The following is a 19,889-nucleotide window of genomic DNA, read 5'->3' as shown; positions in this document are numbered from 1 at the left end:
GTCAGTGCACGTTAAAGAACCCCAGGTGGTCGAAATTTCCGGAGCCCTACACTACGGCGTCTCTCATAGCCTTAGTCGCTCTGGGACGTTAAACCCCATAAACAAACAAACAATCAAATCCGGAAGACGATATATGAAATTGCTTGGCGCACCAACGAGTGTTCCAAGCTTTTTCAGCGCGCTTATGGCTTTGAGAAATGTATCCAACAAATTTCCAGAGCACCTTTTACTGTGATAACAAAGATTGCAAAATGACATTGTACTGTTCTCATAGAACAAATAAGGATTGTAGATTGTTGATTTACCCTTAGAATTTTATCCGATCTTGAACTTCATGCTATTGTTAGAAAGCTAATATAAGTTCTTTTATTCTCTCATTGCAAATCCTATCTGTACGAAACAGGCACACAAGTGCGTAAACGTTTGTTATGCTTTGATGAGAAAGTTCCAGCATTCCGTCAGCTAGACACGACGGCCGTGCACGCTGACGCGTTGAAACTCTGGCTTGCCAGGCTTTTGTAGTAGTCAGTGATTTTTCTGAGCGCCTGCAGGCGGCTGTGGGCGCCAAACTTGTTCATTAATCTACAATCATTGGCGTAGTCATCGTAGTCGACGTCGTACACGGCGATTCCATATGTCACGTCCAGTGCCTCTCTCTTCACACTGCAAAGCTTGATGCAAAAGATAACGAGAACAGTGAAGTCATTTCCCGCCACGAAATCCGGCGGCCTGTAGAATCACAGTTAGATAAGGTACATCTTATGATTATTTCTTTCCATGTTTTCATTTAGAACTTAGGCAGATATAGAATAAAATTTGGAATATGACATCAAAGTATAGCTTGGCATATGTCGGATCCACGACGCCATACCACAAAATATGACATTCAGATTCTGATGCAAACGTTTTTTGTTCGATCATAAAATATCTGTGGCTGTATTACGCCTGATAATGAGCTTGATTGAAACCAACAACCCTCTGGAGATGACGCACAACACTGGCCATAGCGAAAATACGGAAAAGGGTACTTCATAATTTCTAATGAGCAAATACAAAGCTAATAAGTACTCAAATGAGAACGCATATGGATAGCATAGTATTAATTGTATGGCACAGGAAACGCAAGAGATCACAGAGCCAAAAAAACCGCATACTGTGAAAGTAGCAAAGATCTTCAGTATGCTACATTCCATCTAACTGAAGAAAGTCACACCTCTGCCAGCCGACTCAGGAAAGTAGATGCAATTCTCCTCGTTCTTATATGTAGTACTTTCCTCACACAAGTTAAGAACGCCCGTTTGTTATAGTAGATGGAGCGGCATCAAATGTTCTTGATGTTACATCAGGCGTCCCTCAAGGATCAGTCTTACGACCCTTACTCTTTTTAATGTATGTAAATGATATTTCAGACAACGTTACGTCATGCATGAGACTATTCGTGGATGACTGCATATTATACAGAAACACTATCTGCGATGGCGACTGCCAGGCAATTCAAAACGATCCAGACTCAATACACGCATGGTGCAAGAAATGGAACATGAACTTAAACTTGGCAAAAACTGTGTGTATGAGATTCACGAGAAAGAAGGAAACAAATTATTTGCGTTATACCATTAACGGAGAAACCTTAAACGTATTTCGCGAGTATAAATACCTAGGAGTTTATCTGACCCCATCTTTAAGTTGACAACGGCATGTAGACTACATCTTTGCTAAAGCCTCTAAATTCATTGGCTTTTTACGCAGGAACACTAGCGATTTTCCCCAAGTGAACAAAACAATTTTATATAAGTCAAATGTGCGCTCCGTTTTAGAATATGCCTGACTGGTATGGGATCCTCCCACTGCACTCGATAAAGATAAACTTCAGAAAGTTCAAAACAGATCTGCCCGTTAAGTTCTTGGTAAGTCAGCCAAAGATATGTTATTTAGTGCGACGCTTTCTAATCAAGCATTAGGCTGGGATTCTAGAAGTGTGTGATGAGAGGCTAGTTGGTAAGACATTCTGAAGACATAAAACTACGCAGGAGACAGGACACAGAAAAGATGCAGACAAGAAGAGCGTAGACTAACAACTGATTTATTTGACGAAAAAACGACCTTTCTTCAAGAGCAACGCATGCGCAACCAAACTTAACGCCCAAAGCAAAAGTACACAATCTAATCAACCCAAAAAGCCAAGTTCCTTCTGATACAGGTGAATTGATGCCTCGCTAACACATTTTTCCGCACCGTATCTAGCAATTCGCCAGGCTTCAAAAATCTCGCGTGCCTTCCGGTCCTTCGCGCAGCCTATAATCTTCGTTTGCTTAAAAAGCGGCGTACAAAATACTTTTTTCTTCTTGTCATTGATCTTACAAGACTGACAGTGCCTTGCTAAATGCTGCCCACCGTGCTGGCTCAAAGAGTTATTGTGCTCCTGAAGGCGTTTATTACTGCAGCGCCCCGTCTGCCCTACATAAACGGAACCACAGCTGAATGGGATCTGGCCGGGAAAGGCTGGGAATCTCTAGAACATCGCAGAGCCATGCTTCGCTTAAAGCTCTTTCATGACATTTATCATTCCCGAACAGGTATCACACGTGAAAATTACATCTTTTCACCTCATTATGTGTCCTTACGTCTGGATCACGACAAAAAAGAGCGCGAATACAAATGCAAAACTGAATCCTTCCGTTCTTCTTTTTTCCCCAAACAATTCGACAGTGGAACCGCTTGCCCCCGGCTGTTTTGGCGTACACGGCCAGTGACGTATTTTCATCTGCACTAAATGGTTTAGCGGCCCTGAAATGACTCATTTCTGCTTTTTTTTTAACCCATTTCACTGCAGATACGGTTTTTCTGGTTGCACCTGGATGTGATAAATATTTTCCTATTCTTCTTGCGTGTGTGTTCTCATTTCATAGTTTCTTTGGCTTCCCTGGCATACGCCACGATTACATGTGTCGACAGCCTTGTCCCTCTTGGTATGTAAGCACATGCGCAAGTTCCCATTTTCGTCTGTATGACCGCGTGTCTGCTTTTTTTGTTATTATGCTGCATACTTTTTGTGTTATTCTCATCACTTGTATGTGACGTGTTTTTTTTGCATTTTGCATTGTGCTATTTACTCTCACGTTTGTAACCCCCCCCCCCCCCCCCCACTGTAATGCCGAAAGGCACTGTTGGTATCAGATAAATAAATAAATAATACACAATTTCTGCAAGATCACCCTGTTACTAGGTGCAAGCACATAGTGACATGTCCACTGCCCCTGGCAGTTGAATGTTACGTCGTTAGAATGCTGAAAACACGCAAGAACAAGGTCTGTGCTGGGCATCTAGCTGATTTAACAACTATTAATGCAATGGACAACAAAATTGATGGCACAGGGTGCGTCAGCTAAAAGTAAACAAGGTTTTAAAAAGATGGTGGTGGTGTGACACTTTTATTAGAACATCCTTTTTATTAGGCGTTCAGTAGGTCCTGGTCCAAGGCGACGAAGGCACGTAGCAGCTTCAGATCCAGGGAGGCGAGCCAGATCGGCCAAGGGGAGGAGGGGGGGGGGGGGGGGTAGGTGGGGGACTGGAAGGCTGCGTGGCACTGTGTAAGGCAGTGTTCTATGTCTGCATATGTGTGTGGACAGTTTGGGCACTGAGGTGTGGAAGTGTACCGGTATAGATAAAGTTTGGCTAGTGTATGTAGGAGGTAAAACTGTATTCGACGAAGAATGTGAGCTTACCGGATTGATAAGGATGGGTGTGGCTGTGGGAAAACAGCTAGATCCAATTTTTGCTGCTTGTAGTATTCGTCGACAGTGCGTTTGTAAGCCCTGACCGCCTGCTCCGTCGGTGGGCTCGTCCATGGGATCCCCGGCGCCCGATGTATAGTTTCGCAGGCAAGCTGGTGAGCCAGCTCATTGCCGGGAATGCCCATGTATCCAGGGATCCACCGAAAGGTGGATCGTGGGTTTAATATTATGAGGGCAGCATCTAATGCCGATCGGGTAGAGAAAGGGAGGGCTCTTTCGAGGAAGGCACTCAGAGCTGCCTGCGAGTCTGTATAGACAACGAACGCGTGGGCGGGGGTGGCAAAGTGTGTGATGGCATCGGCGGTCCCGTGTATTTCTAGGGCGAGAGTGGAGGGTGGGGAGGTGCATGCACCGGTTGTGTGAGTGATAGTTGTAGAGACGGAAGGGTGGAGGAAGAAGGCTGCTGTGGAGCCCGCGGTTTCCGTGAGACAGGCGTCTGTGTAGGCCACCGCCGCAGCGCCAAAAGGTGGCTTGTGGTTGTATGTGTATGCTTGGTGGCGGCCTGCGTGTGTGTGTGCGGACATCTTGCGTGGAATGGGTGCGAGGCGGAGGTAGGGGTAAGACCGGAGACTGCGGTGGGTCTGGGAAAGAGATGGTTGTGTAGGGAGTCTTGGATAGTATCCGCCGCCCAGCTGGTGTACTGGACAGGCGGACGGAGTGCAGTAGTCCAACCAACTAAGTGCTCCTGGAAGTCGCGTTGTCAAGTGTGAAGCGCAGTTTCGTTCACCGAAGATAATAAAATATTAGACCTGATAGCTAACAATTTGAATATCAAATTCGGATATGAGGTCTCTACTCGGAAATTAGAGGAGGTTTTGAAAAAAAACGATGGCTGAAATACTTGCATCTAGGTAGCATTTACAGGCATTTATTTTTTATTTCTCGGCTTAAAAATGAAGGCCATGAAATGAGATCGCTGCCACGAGACAGCTGTTGGCGCATATCTGTCAGTGAGTGCACACGCAAAACCTCGTAGGGCAGGCAGCTGCGGGGAAAAGCAATTTTTTCTCCCTGAGACGCTTCTTGGAACGCTGCACTAAAACAGCTCCAACATTATAGAGTTTGTATTTTGCGCGGCAGTTTTTGAGGCCAGTTAAAAAGCCGCGCAATTTCTACCTTTGTGCAGAAATTCCAAAAGGCTGGTTTTCAAGGCGATCGTCGACTTCTGCATTCGACCTTATTCCTCACGCCAAAAACAAAAGTTGGCTATTCTCTCTTCACTTATTAAATATATTTTCAAAAACAAAAAAGAAATTGAGATTATTTCATACGACTCTAAATAAGTGAGTTAATTAGTTTAACTTGCCTCGAAAGGAATACTTTTTGTAGTAGGAAGATGATGGGGCATCATGATATTGCCTCAAGAATAATCTACGCAGCAGTGAACAACAAGGATGAATGAAAAAAAAAAACTGGAAAGGACGCGCAAGTTCCGCCTTAAAGGGGTATTACGTCATATCGTGATGCCCCTGCTGCTTGGCATACTGCATGGGATACTATTTGCGTATCATATCCATATCGCAGACAAAGTTACTGTTGTTCCTTTTATTATCACATAACGTCAGCTATCTTTAAGATTACAAGGCGACATCATTAGATCCATCCCGCCCATGTACTCCTTCTCTTTCGCCTAGGTTACGCTTATAGATGCCCCTATAGCGAAGTTGGGCATTGTCCAGTTTACATTCATGGATGACGTGGACTCCTCATAACACAACTGGCGCTGTGATGCAGCGGTGGGCAATTCGCAGAGTCCGGATTTTTCGCGCTCGGAACGCCAACGACACCGATGACACCGGATTTTCTGCAGAATGGAACTGGCGCTCTTGCGTTAAAGAAAAGGAAAAGCTGCGATTGGTCTTTGCCGCCTAAAATGCTACCTGGTGAAGTACTCTGACTGCGCACCTGTGGCTTATGTGCTTCTGCATACTGTATTCCTGCCCCGCAGTATCGCATTCTATAGAGGCGAACCCAGGAAGGCTGAGGCAAGCGAGAAAAGAAATCAATTATTATGGTACTATTCTAATAGTTCATTTTTTACATGCAGTGGCTCATTGCCTGAGTCAGTGCGTGAATGAGTCGATGAGTGGACGTTTGCTTGACAGTAACAAAATGGTTTCAAACATCAATTTGTATAGCTGCTACCTAACAGCCTCCGTAAATTTTATTGTCGTTGCGCACTGATTGTAAGAGTCAGGATTGCTTGACAATCTCGAATACGCTTATGTGAAAGGGAATAGAATCCTAATAAAGATAAGCACAAATTCACTTACTTTAGCGGCCAATCCATCCTCGTTGTCGTACGCAAATAAAGTGTGGCGCGCGCTTTCGTAAGTAAGCACGGCAAAGTGCTGAGGCTGGTATCTGATGTTAGACTCATAACTGCTGTCCCTGCAGACCTGGAAAGGCATCATGAGAAATTCTTAACCAGCGCTGCTGGGGCGGTGTCGTCGCGGAAACTGCGTACACTCGCTGTGTTTTTATTTTTGAATGCTTGGAAAGGTTCATGAGTAAAGCTACTGTATGGGATGTACTGATAAACAAGGCTGTACCTGCGCAGCTACTGACTGGTGCTGCTCACAACCTCCTGTGCCCAAAGTTCCCTCTTTCCTCACTCTGAACAGAAAAGAGTAAAACGAGAGTCAGCTCTCTTCTAGTGCACCAACTTTTATAAAAAAATGGCTGCCGCTTATCTCTCCTAACCCTGGCTATGGAGCCAAAGCTTTCGTATCACCTAGTTAAGCGTCGGTTTAGCTGTGGTTAGGCCTGGCTAGACGTGCACATATGCACACCAATGCCTAGGCTGGCCTTTAGACCGCAGTTAATAGTTCATGGCGAGAGGCTGCTCACCTAATGAACGTTCAGACCGATTGCTGCAGTGCCGCATGTCTGCCACAACGTTGTCAGTGCTAACGCATGCAGCCCACATCTCTCTCTCTCTCACCACCGCCATCAATCTTAAAGCGCGAGTGAGGCTTCCACTGATCCAGGGAGCCAGTTATGCGCCCTTTCTTTCCTCAAAACCACTGGAGTCCAGTACGTTGCCAACTCCAATACACCCAATGAACGCAAACGGCATATAGCTTCAGTGCCGCGTTTCTGTCACAGCGTCGTCAGTGCGACCGAGTGCAGCGCACATCTGTCACTACCACCACGTAGCTTAAAGCTCGACTGAGGAGCCCACTGAGGAGCCCAGGGGCGAGTTATGCGCCTTTCTTTAGCATTCGAAGTTCTCGCTCTTCATTGGATTCCGTTGCCCGTTTGGCGCGTTTACGCTCCCTATCGATGGCTAATTCCCTCGCACGGTTGGCAATCAGACTCGGCCCGACGTCTGTGAGTACCCACTCTCGTGGACGTCGGCTCCGGCTGACGTGCTTCGTTCATAGCGAGGCACTAAGTAATGTATAGGTAACGCGCAGCGGCCGCAGCGACAGCGGAGCGGGCGGCTGTAGCTGCTGCGCGTCACGTGGTACATTGCGTGGTTACTTACCGAGCTTCGCTACTCCTGTTCAAGGTGATTCATGCATACTCAGCGAAATAAGCGCCGCTATTCTATAAAGCTTTCGCTTTATGAGGAGCGCAGCAGAGGTCTGTTTACTCCTTTTCTACTCCCATATAGGTCTATTCGTGTTTCGCCGCTCATCTATAAACTGTCGTGGCCTCCAGTGTGACGTCAGCGAGCCGTGGACCAGGATTGGCTGCCGTAAAGAGGCACCGACTACAAAAGGACTGCACCTCGCAGCTGATCGTCATTTGGCAGCAGCGGCTGTACCGACCGGTTCACTGAATCTGCGCATCTTACACACAGGTTTGTGCAATCATTTGTAACCAACTTTTTTTTCTTGCTGCCGCTGCTGCCAAGCTCTTGTACGTGTTTGCTGAACTGCTAATTTGAAATGCCTACTGAAGTGACAAAGCTGTTGAAAGATTTTAAACAGGAAATGCGAGACATGCGCAGTGCACTACAGAAAGAGCTTCGAAAAGAATACAAAGAGCTGAAAAACTCCGTTGATTTCTTTAGTGAACAGTTTGATGCTATGGCTGAGCGCTGCGCAAAACTAGAAAAGCAAAACACAGCGCTAAAGAAAGAAAATGCCGAACTATCACAGGAATGCACAGGACTGAAACAACAACTATCTGATCTTGAAGACCGGGTGACAAACCAAGAACAGTACTCGAGGAACCGGAACATTGAGATTAAAGGCGTTCCGGTCAGCGACGACGAGAACGTACCTTCAATCTTGAGCAAACTAGGAGACGTCATAAGCGAACCCATTTCTGATTCCGATGTAGAAATGTGCCATCGTGTGCCAAGGAAAGACAAAGGATGCCCTAAAATTGTCGTGCAGCCGCCGCGGTGGCTTAGCGGTTATGGCGCTCGGCTGCTGACCCGAAAGACGCGGGTTCGATCCCGGCCGCGGCGGCTGGAATTTCTTTGGAGGAGAAATTCTAGAGGCCCGTGTACTGTGCGATGTCAGTGCACGTTAAAGAACCCCAGGTGGTCGAAATTTCCGGAGCCCTCTACTACGGCGTCTCTCATAGCCTCAGTCGCTTTGGGACGTTAAACCCCATAAACCAAACCTAAACCAAAATTGTCGTGCAGTTCCGCTCCCGTGCGAAACGGGAAGCGGTGATTGAAAAGGCCAGGAAAAATCGAATTTCTACCTCTGATTTTGGTTACCAGAGTGCTGATGGTTCCAGTTCTCCCCGGTATTTATTAATGAGCACCTTTGCCCCGCCTTGAAGGAACTTCTTGGACAAGTTGTTGAGCGAAAGAAAGGAAAAGAATGGAAGTACGCGTGGACAAAGGGCAGCAAAATTTTCGCGCGCAAGACAGACACGTCGAATGTGCTGCGCATATTTATTTATTTATTTATTTATTGATACTGTCAGCCGTAGGCCGTTACAGGGCGGAAACAGATACATATGTAACTTAAGTCACACAGCCACAAGTATGAACAGTGCACAATTCAAAACAGTCAAATTGAAAACGACAATCGTCGCAACACAGCTGTCCTGCACTGCAGATACAGGCCTAAAGTACAAACGCTAGTGGGTAAATATTTTGGCTTACAACGATAAAATAGCAGTAGGGAAACAAAACGTATGAAAAGAAAAACAAAATTACAGGGATGCCTATTCAGGTAAGTGACGGTACAAGCAATTTTCAAATTTGGGGAGATTGTCTATTTGCAGAAAGGCCTAAGGCAGGGAATTCCATTCTGTTATTGTTCTGTAGAAAAAGGAGTATTTAAAGCAGTTAATACGGGCCACCATGGGTGTAACCTGGTAACTGTGGGAGCTTCTTACAGGGCGACACGAACGCTGTTGCAAATAGAGGCTTGTGTTTAAGTTGAAGTGATTATTGCGCAAAAGATAAAGAAATTTTAGCCTGGCGATCTTCCTTCGTTTCGACAGTGAAGGAAGTTGTAATTCATGTAGCATGTCAGTCACGGTATCAGTATATCTATATTTTGACAGAATGAACCTGGCGGCCCTTCTTTGAACTTTTTCAATCTTATCCGCTTGATTTGACTGATACGGATCCCATATGACGCTTGCATATTCCAGTGTCGGACGTACCAGCGCGAGATAGGCAGTTAGTTTTGCTTTTGTGGATGCAAGTTTCAGTTTTCTTCTAATGTACCACAATTTAGTTTCGGCTTTTGAACATATGTTGTCAATATGTAAATTCCAACTTAGATTAGATAATATAGTGACACCTAAATACTTAAAGGAGTTGACACATGTTATATTCCGCCCATCTATTTCATAATCAAATGAAAAAATATTTTTGGTTTTGTTTGTCAGTGTAATATTAGACATTTTTGTATAATTAATTTTCATTCTGGAAGCTGTACACCATTGATTAATGTAGTTCAACGCCAAATTTAATGTGAGCTGGTCTTCTGGCTTTGTTATGATTGAGTATATTAAACAGTCATCCGCAAATAGCCGGACTGTAATTTGAGGAGGAAGTGAGACTGCGATGTTGTTAATATAGCATAAAAATAATATGGGCCCCAGCACAGACCCCTGAGGGACACCGAGGGTACACCTAGGACGTCAGATTTCGCACCGTCTACCTCCACATACTGGGTTCTATTAGTAAGGTAAGCTTTAATCCAGTATACAATATCTGTGTTTATGCCTAAGTCAATGAGCCTATTAAGAAGTTCATCATGGGGTACATGGTCGAATGCTTTAGACATGTCTAGGCAAACTGCATCCACTTGATCCCTGTTGTTTAAGGCTTTTGAAAAATCATGCAGTGTTTCTACAAGTTGGGTAACAGTAGAGAGCTTCCGCCTGAAACCATGTTGATTGGGGTTTAGTTTGTTCGTGTCCTCAAGATATTTGGATAAGCAGTTTGCCACGACGTGCTCAAGCATCTTGCAACAGGAGCAGGTGATAAAAATAGGTCTGTAATTGTCGGGAACGTGATTGCTTCCAGATTTGTGTACTGGAACTATCCTAGCCTGCAGCCAGTCATTTGGCAAGGAATGTTGCTTCAGTGATGCATTGAATATGATAATTAAATATTTTGCGATCCATTCCGCGTATCTTCTTAGGAACTCATTAGGAATAGAATCAGGACGGGAAGACTTTTTTGTATCTAAATTAAGGAGGAGGGAAAAAATTCCTTCATGGGACAAGGTAATAGCGGGTGTGTCAGACGGCGGGGAGCATAATCCGCTTATAGAATTCTGGGGCATAGAGTTAGAAGGGCTAAATACAGAATGAAAATAGGCATTACATCTGTTAGCGATTTCTGATTTATCAGTAACAACACAACCATCCACTGTAAGAAACTCCATTTTTTCCCATGAGGGTGAAAGGTGACGCCAAAAACGCTGTGGGGAAGTTTTCATAAATTGGGTGAGCTTTTCTGAAAAATACCTATCTTTTGCTCTCAATAACTTCTCTTTAAGTATCGAAGATAGGTGCGAAATTTCATTTTGATTCCTTACTCTGTTGCGTTTTCTCCGCTTTATCCTTCGCTTTAGCTGGATTATTTCACGATTTATCCAAGGGTTACGTTTCTTTATCGTTTTTTTACGTTGGGGAACAAACTTTTGCAGGCAGTACCTGATTATATTTTTAAACCTCTCCCACAAAGTGTTGACGTCATCCTCCCCGTGGTAAGAATCCAAGGTCATTTCCAAGTAGTCTATGATGCTGACATCATCAGCATTCGAAAAATCGTTAACAGAAATAGTTAGCCTTTTCGTTTTTTCCGGTGGTCTAAGCCGTTTGAAATAAACTAAAACAAGGTTATGGTCAGAAAGCCCTTCCTTAACGGACACATTTTATTCAGTTATTTTGCTGCTTACAAAAACCAAGTCCAGTATTGATTCCGTACTTGCTCCAATCCTTGTTGTGCGTTTAACAATTTGTGTGAGATCATTATTAAAGGCAATGTCTAACATGACCTCACAGTGTTTAGCATCAGTTGTGCCTGCATCAAGTGACTCCCAAGATATACTCGGCAAATTGAAATCACCGACAATGATCACACTAGCGTTTCCAGGTACATTATTTGAAACGTATTCTTGTAACGATTCAAGAAATGTAATAGGGGCACTGGGGGGTCGATATACTGCGGCAATAACACAAGAAGAAACACCAAATTTTATCCGGCACCAGATGCTCTCCGTGTTAGGGCAATCCTTCATAAGAACAAATTCGATTCCTTCTTTAAAAATAAGCGCCACACCACCACCGCGCGTGTCACGATTCTTACGTATCATTCGATACGTAGGTGGTACTATCTCACTATCAGTTATTTCAGGACGCAGCCATATTTCTGTTACTGCAATGACATCTGGCTGGTAAAGCATGATAATGTGTTCTAGCTCGGTAGCTCAGTCTTGCGTTGCGGACATCGATAAGATGAAATGAGGAACTAGGATTCCGAGCAATTTGTCAACAGCCATTCCCGTCAATGGCTGGCAAATCGGTGAACCCTGCGGATGTGACTAAAATTTATCATGAAAAGCCATGCACATCTTTCTTCCTGTTGAACACTCAATCAGCGCGCAATAAGTCTGATGAGCAGTGTGCCTTGTTTTCATGTTTTGGCTTCTCATTTGATGTTATTATGCTTTGTGAAACATGGTACCGACACGACCACGAAGTTATACAGATCCCAGGTTACACAAGACACTACTTAAATCGCTCAGTCAGGAACGGTGGAGGAGTACTTTTCATGGCCAGGGAGAATTTTCAGTGTGAAAAAATCGACGAGTTTACGGCGGTTCCAGCGGACTTTGAAATCTTGACTGTCATTCGCAACAAAAGCATATTTTCTGTTTTATATCGCCCTCCAGGCGGGAACGTTACAAACTTTTTCACATTTATGGAAAACTTCTTATCCTGGATAAATGAAAACAGGTATGAACTCGTCTTGGGCGGCGATATAAATATTAACATGTTGAACGAAACGCAGCTGAGTACTGATTTCACTCGACTGTTAGAAGCTAATGCATGTTTCAACACAATTACTGCTCCAACTCGCATTGGCAACGACTGTGAAAGTTTGCTTGATGTTTTCATTATAAACACTGAATCTCGATCTACTAACTCCGGAGTAATCAGCGCTCATATTAGCGATCATTTGCCAGTATTTCTTCTCTTGGAATCGTATGTCTCGAGTAAAGAGCCAAAGCAGTGTCCCCCGATCACTATCAAAGATATTAATCCAGCTACACTCGAAGATTTCCATACAAGAATATCAAAAATAAATTGGCTCGACGTGTACAATCAGTCTGACGTAGACGCCGCGTACGAATCATGTCTGTGTCTTTTAAAAAAGGCTTACTCGTAATCTTTTCCCCCTAAAACACTGAAGCCTAGAAAAGTTAGAAAACCTTGAATAACCAATGCACTTCTGAAACTAATCAAGCAAAAAGATGCTCTATTCAAACGTTTTTTGGACACAAGAGACACGTGCCATCTATCCTAATTTAAGAAATTTCGGAATAAGCTAACTGCAGCCCTCAGACAAGCTAAGAAAGATTACCTTCATAGGTTGTTTGATCCTGAAGCTATAAAGCGGACGGACATCACGTGGAGAAACCTTAGCGCAGTGCTTAACATTAGACGTCAGCATCCAGAGGGCGTACGAGAATTGATCGTTAATGGGGAACTTTCATCAGGCGCGCATTTAGCAAACGCTTTTAATAATTATTTTGTGTCCCTAGTGAATAGTTTGCACGATCCTCGCTCCGCAGACTACCTCAATTCCAAAACTTGCGATAGTGCTTTTCTGCATCCAACTAGCGCCGAAGAAATTTGTCTCACGTTCACCGCTCTGCGAAACAGTAAAAGCTGCGATATTGATGACCTGCAAATACGCCCCGTAAAACACGTTTTAGATCTGATATGTCCAGTTCTTGAGCATGTGTATAATTTGTGCTTTGTAAACAGTATATTTGCTAAGCGCATGCAACTCGCAAGAGTTACAGTGCTCTTCAAAGCCGGTGATAGAAACAACATGTCTAACTACAGACCAATATCCATTTTACCTGTATTTTCAAAATGCCTAGAAAAATTAATAACACTCAGAATGACCGCTTTCTGCGAAAAACACAATATCCTTACTGACTGTCAGTTCGGTTTCCGGAAGGGTCGTTCGACAGAGTTAGCTCTACTAACACAAAAGGAACTAACATTACAAGCATTTGAGCAAAATTTTGCGATACTAGGCATTTTTATCAATTTTTCAGAGGACTTTAACACAATTAATCACACCACACTGCTAACAAAACTTGAAATTTATGGTTTCAGGGGCCCATTCCTTAGCTTAATCAAAAGCTATCTACAGTTCAGGTGTCAGAGGGTTTCAATAAATAACTGTCTTTCAGATAACTTACCCATTCATTCTGGTGTACCTCAAGGGAGCATTCTTGGACCTTTGTTATTTAATATTTACATTAACGACATAATAAATATTGACACCACTGCCCAATTCATCATATACGCTGACGACACTAGTCTGTTTTTTACATCTGGTTGTGCAAGGGACCGGTTGGCTCTTGCGAACGCTGCTTTAAGCGAACTCAATCGATGGAGTTCATGGAATTCACTGTCTATAAATAAAAGCAAGACAAAGGCTGTACATTTTCAACCTAAAAATAAAAATGTCCACATTGACGGCCACTTGCAAATGGGTTCCTCGCTTATCAACATTGTGCCATCCATTAAGTGCCAGGGGTCGTATTTCAAGAGAATTTACTTTGGAATCTTTGTACAGACTCAGTTGCTAACAAAATCGCTCGTGTTGTGGGGATACTAACGAAACTTCGATTTTTTCTTCCCTTGAGCGTCAAAAAGCTGCTTTACAACTGTCTCTTCCTGTACCATCTGAATTACTGCCATTTAGTGTGGGGAAACACCACGATGTCTAACAGCACAAAACTTTATCTTTTGCAGAAGCAAGCAGTGCGCGATATCGCTAATTCCTCATATGACGCTGATACGCAGCCTCTTTTCAGTGCCCTTAACTTACAGCCGGTCACCTCCATATATCGTAGTATTTTACTCAAGCGTTTCACTACTGCGAAAAAACAGAACAACAAATTCTTCGAGCATTTATGTCTACTGACAAATGATAGTTGAGGCGACAAAAATGAATAAGAAAATTTGCCTCTCCCGCACCACTAATGTATCGCGGGTATAAGCCCAATAGCAAAATAAAAGATTTGGCCCGAGGGCAATTGTGATTTTGCCACCCGAAGGTGGAAAGAAATAAATAGGGAAATCTCTACTTCAGCGACCCACCGCCGAGGAAGCGGGCCCGGGGAGACTCCCCTGATCTCCCCTGGGACGTAGAGGGATGGGATGGGCGTTTGGAAATGGGAAATTGGAAATTGGTTTGGGTTGTGGGAATTAGGTGGGATTGGGGACAGCAGGTATTTTGACCAGATTTGGCTTGATTTGATCCTGAGTTCCTTTTCAGGCCTCCTTGAAGGGCGAGCACTCAGTGCACCAATTGTGGGCCCTCGGCGTTGGACGTACTCCCACACCACAGAGAACGTTTTGCCGGCGATCTCCGACCGTCCGAGACAGGGAAAATCCTAACAGGGGCTTGGCTAGGATCCCCTCCCCCAAGCCAGGTTCCGCCACCCCGACCCTCCCACAGTACTAAGAGACGGATATTTCACAGCACTCGTTCGGTACTTCGGCTCTTACTCCTGCAGTACTCGCACACGCTGCAGCCATCCTTTCACGGTTTTCGCGGCGATCGTTGCCAGCGATCGCCCTGGCATAGTATGTGAAACCTCAATCCATTCTACCACCCTGTCATGGTTGAGGTCTCGATTGATGTCCGCAGTGGCATCACGCGCTACCACACGGTATATATGCACGTGCCTGACCAGGGCAATGATGCCCTCTGCGATTTCACCAGTCTACTAACCGTTACTCAGACAGCCGCCAGGCTTTCCCGCGTTTCGGAGCTTACTGGCCTTGGAGTTTGCTGCTACTTACTCCATCTCTTTTCGTGCTTTCAGGCCAAGGGCAGCTTCCCCAAAACCCAAACTTGGATCGCCCAGCCGCATGCCCCCGCGAGGCACCGAGCTCTTCGTGATCGGAAACCAACGCGTCCGCGGCTGGGTGGTACGCCCTCGTACCGAGAGGGAACCGTGACTTTCAATTTTGCGAATTTTGGAACGACCGCGTCTGCCCGGGCGATCTCGTCGATCGGCAAAACAGCTAAGTCGGAACCGCGTCTACCGCAGCGCCAGCACCACGGCAAAACGACAAAGTCCCGACTGCGTCTACCGCGTCGACCACGCCAAAAGCAAACAGCCGTTCTAGTCACCAGTTCTGCTTTTAAGCCGGATTCCACGTGCCCAGTCCGTCTCCCTTCTCGGACCTGCCCTCCCACACAGGCATAGGGCATCGTGGGCGCGACACGCTCACAATGTCGCGGAAAGTCTGCTGCACCTTTCCTGGGGATTCGCAACCCCAAGAGTGGACTCCGGCGAATCCACCCACCGCTGTGCGTTGCACCGGAACAAAGCTTAGTAGCCGAAACTACACCAGCCCGTATCCGGTGGCAGGGGGGGCCACGCGCAGGCCGCACAGTCGGATTTCCCCCCCTGTCTACTGACAATGAGTTCTAATATTTACAACACACGTCACAGAGAAACATGGTACGTTCCTAAAACGCGCACTAACTACGGTCAACAAATGTTACGCCACACACTGCCATCTTTGTTAAACTCATTAGAAACTTAATAACAACGTATCTCTTCTTTTAAGGGCTCATTGTGGATTCCTTTTTTGTTTTGTTTGCTTTGCTGTAGTATACACTGACGCCATGAATGCCTAACCAATTTTCTTTGCTTGTTAGTAACTTATTATTTATGCTTGTGAATTTCAAAGTGTAAAGAGGAAGACGCTTAGCAGACGGAGCAACAGAACCGATGCGCGGGGCGAGGCGAGAAGACGACGATCGGCAGCTGAGGCAGCAGAACCGACGCGCGGCACGTGGTGGGAGCATCAACTGTTCTGCGACCGGACCTGTCCTTGCCCGCTCTAACCGGCCTTCACAATCAGTCATCTCTTGCCAATAAAGGCCGTTACATCTTGGTGGAGGTTGCGGAATCCCGTCCTGGAGCTACGTAACCGGACTATCACTACCCCTATGCCTGACAACGCCAACCAGCCAGCCAGCTCCTCACCGGCACCCGTCGCTTGCCATGGTGCGCTCCGCCAGCGCGACCCTGCCGTCTTCAGCGGCACGGACGATCACGACGTGGAAGACTGGTTGTCCTCTTACGACAGGGTGAGCGCACATAACCGATGGGACGACACTATGAAACTCACCAATGTAATCTTCTACCTAACCGGCGTTGCCCACCTTTGGTACCAGAACCACGAATCGGACTTTACCACCTGGACCGCATTTAAAACCAGCTTCTCCGACATCTTCGGCCGTCCTGCAGTACGCAAACTTCGCGCCGAGCAGCGTCTTCGCGTTCGCGCACAGCAGAGTGGTGAATCATACACCAGCTACATAGAAGATGTCGTCAATCTCTGCAAGCGCGTCAATGCGTCCATGGCGGAGGCCGATAAAGTTAAACACATTCTGAAAGGAATCGAAGATGACGCTTTCAATATGCTTGTGGGCAAGAACGTTACATCTGTCACCGAAATCTTCGACCACTGCCAAAGCTACGATGAGCTCCGCCGACAGCGCGTTTTCACTCGGCAGCCCTCTGCACAGACAGACACAGTAACTAGCCTCAGCATGACGCCAGAGGACAGCTCGCTACTGCTCCAGATCAAGCAGTTTGTTCGAAACAGCTGCCCTCCCAGCTGCTACGGCGCGGGATGTTGCAGCCTTCCTTTTGCACCATTTCATCCTTCGGCACGGAGCCCCGCGTGAACTGTTGAGCGACCGTGGGCTGGTGTTTCTGTCAGACGTCGTTTCATCTCTACTGCAGCAATGCAACATTACTCGCCGCACCACTACTGCCTATCATCCCCAGACGAACGGCTTGACAGAACGTTTCAATCGAACATTAGGTGACATGTTGTCAATGTACGTGGCGGCAGACCATTCTAACTGGGACGTCATCCTCCCCTTCGTCACATATGCCTACAACACCGCTACGCAGAGCACTACTGGTTTCTCACCATTCTTCCTTCTATACGGCCGTGAACCATCCTCGCCGCTCGACACTATTCTTCCGTACCATCCTGATTCGTCGGCAACCACAACCGTATCTGAAGCCTCCCGATACGCTGAAGAGTGCCGCCAGCTCGCCCGGTCATTCACGTCCGACGACCAAGGGCGCCAAAAATACCGCTTCGACCACTCCCATGGCCCAGACACTTTTCAGCCGCAATCTCTTGTTTGGCTCCGTGTGCCTTCTGCTGCACCAGGTCTCTCTACCAAATTGCTGCCCAACTACCACGGACCCTACCGTGTCCTTGAGCGCACTTCTCCCGTCAATTACGTCGTTGAGCCCGTGACGCCATCATCCGATCTCCGACGACGTGGGCGTGAGACCGTCCACATTTCGCGTTTGAAGCCATACTACGACCCCTGCGTCCTGTTGACCCCCTAAATCGCCAGGATGGCTCTTTTTCCCCCGGGGCCAAATGTAAAGAGGAAGACGCTTAGCAGACGGAGCAACAGAACCGATGCGCGGGGCGAGGCGAGAAGACGACGATCGGCAGCTGAGGCAGCAGAACCGACGCGCGGCGCGTGGTGGGAGCATCAACTGTTCTGCGACCGGACCTGTCCTTGCCCGCTCTAACCGGCCTTCACAATCAGTCATCTCTTGCCACTAAAGGCCGTTACAAAAGCTATTTTATTTGTATAATTTTATGCTATATGCTTTCTGCTATTTAAATCCTTTCAGCATTCTATCATTGATTTTTTTTTGCCCGTATGTATTTCTGTTATAGAATGTTCACTAATGCTTTTTTTTCGTTTATCCATTATTGTATCTTTGCGTTCTCTTTATTGTGCATAGTGCCATTTCTGTAGGGGGTACAGACCCCGTCAAGCCAAATCCATTTGGCTTTTTGCCTGCACTCCCGTCATCTGTACATGTATAGATGCAAATAAACTTGAATTGAATTTAAAAAAAAAAATAGATTGTGGTAAAGTAACTTTGTGGGCTTTGTTCAGGGAAAGTTGGAGCAAGTAGAGCGCTGTCCTATATTCGCCACCGAAATTATTTCCACAGTGTAATTTATACGTCTCCGTGTCTTTGTACATTCACAATGAATGGCGACAATACAGGGTGTTACTCTGCATCCCAGAGTGTGGCCTATGTCAAATCCCCTTATTTTGACAGCGCTGTCGTCTACAGCATGACATCGTTAAGATATTGCCATTTTTTTCAGCCTACACATTGCTTTTATTTGCATTGCTGATTTTTGACCTTTACTTCCATGCTCTGGAGACGACCGTAAAGACACACCCTTCACATCGGCTCTTCAGTACAGGTACTACAGTGAAAGCCGCTTTAGAATTGAATCAGGGTATGAACACAAAACTACAGCGGTATTGTTTTACCAGACAATATCCCGTACTAACATGATGAGTCCCACCTATCTCCATAATAACATCTAATTGGAAAGTATAACGTCATATCGAGACCTGGGTGTTCACATTGCCAGTAATTTGCCTTAGAAAACACATATTGATTACATTTTTTCATGGCACCATCATCGTTAAATATTTTATTCTACCCAACTTACATTCGCCCACAGCTTAAAAACGCATCATTACTTTGGGATTTCAGGCATGTCACCCTCACACAACCCCTTGAAACAATGAAGAACCGCTGAGTCCAATTAATCCTAAACAACCACTAAAGGCCTGCCAGCGTGACTAAAAGAAAAACGTTTCTATACCACCCACTGTTGTGCACCCGCAGAAAAAAATATCGCCTCTGCCTTTTCCATGTCATACTTTATCAAGTTATACTTTACGTTTACTTGAACCACCACCGTAAATTTCATGTCGTTTTAACGCGGCCAAAAAGTAAACGTTGCACATTGCAACACATTCACCTGTTTATATGCATTTCTTCTCCAGGCCAGCAAAGAATCGAATAACTTACCGGCGTCACTTACTGGCGTAACTAGCACTGACCATTTTAGAACGGTGGCCAAAGTATTTACTTCGCAAGTTATTGTATTGATTGGCTTATCATGTATAATTAGTGTGGTAATTGTGCATTGTATTTTATAATTATACTTGCGCCACTATGCAACATTTCTAGAACCATTAATATTTGTACATATTATTTTGCGTGTTTGCCTTTTCATCTTTGCTTTAAATGGTTTCGTTATTTCGGTTCTGCATTTTTTATTATTAGTTTGAGTAAAGCTGAAATTTGGCCGAGTTGGTAAGATGAACTATTATTAGTTTAACTTTTCGCACCAATTGCCTTTTCTTTAGTATTATTCTGTTTTTTTGCCTCCCCTCTATAATGTACTGTGCCCCCCTGTGGCCAAATAAACAATAAAGGAATGAAAACTGCAACCTAAATTCTTAAATTAAATATTTCAATGAGCTGTACGAGCAGGCTTGAGCACCGTAGAGCACGAAGAGCACACGACTCC

At 45.4% G+C, this 19,889-nt stretch overlaps 1 protein-coding gene across 1 annotated transcript in view; it reads right to left on the bottom strand.

The window, feature by feature from the left end:
• Positions 1-458: 458 nt before the first annotated feature.
• Positions 459-19,889, bottom strand: part of LOC149367823 (uncharacterized) — a 105,751-nt gene continuing 86,320 nt past the window's right edge. Inside the window, exons 11-12 of the mRNA XM_089575338.1 lie at positions 6,068-6,193; positions 459-671 (exon numbers count right to left, since the gene is read on the bottom strand). Coding sequence (XP_089431464.1) covers positions 459-671; positions 6,068-6,193 — 339 coding nt within the window. The remainder of the gene's footprint in view (positions 672-6,067; positions 6,194-19,889) is intronic.

Source organism: Amblyomma mixtum, chromosome 1 (assembly GCF_055824585.1).
Source record: "Amblyomma mixtum isolate Tamu chromosome 1, ASM5582458v1, whole genome shotgun sequence".
Lineage (NCBI taxonomy): Eukaryota > Metazoa > Arthropoda > Arachnida > Ixodida > Ixodidae > Amblyomma > Amblyomma mixtum.
Note: the sequence above shows the minus strand (reverse complement) of the source record. Positions and strands in the feature narration are given on the sequence as shown.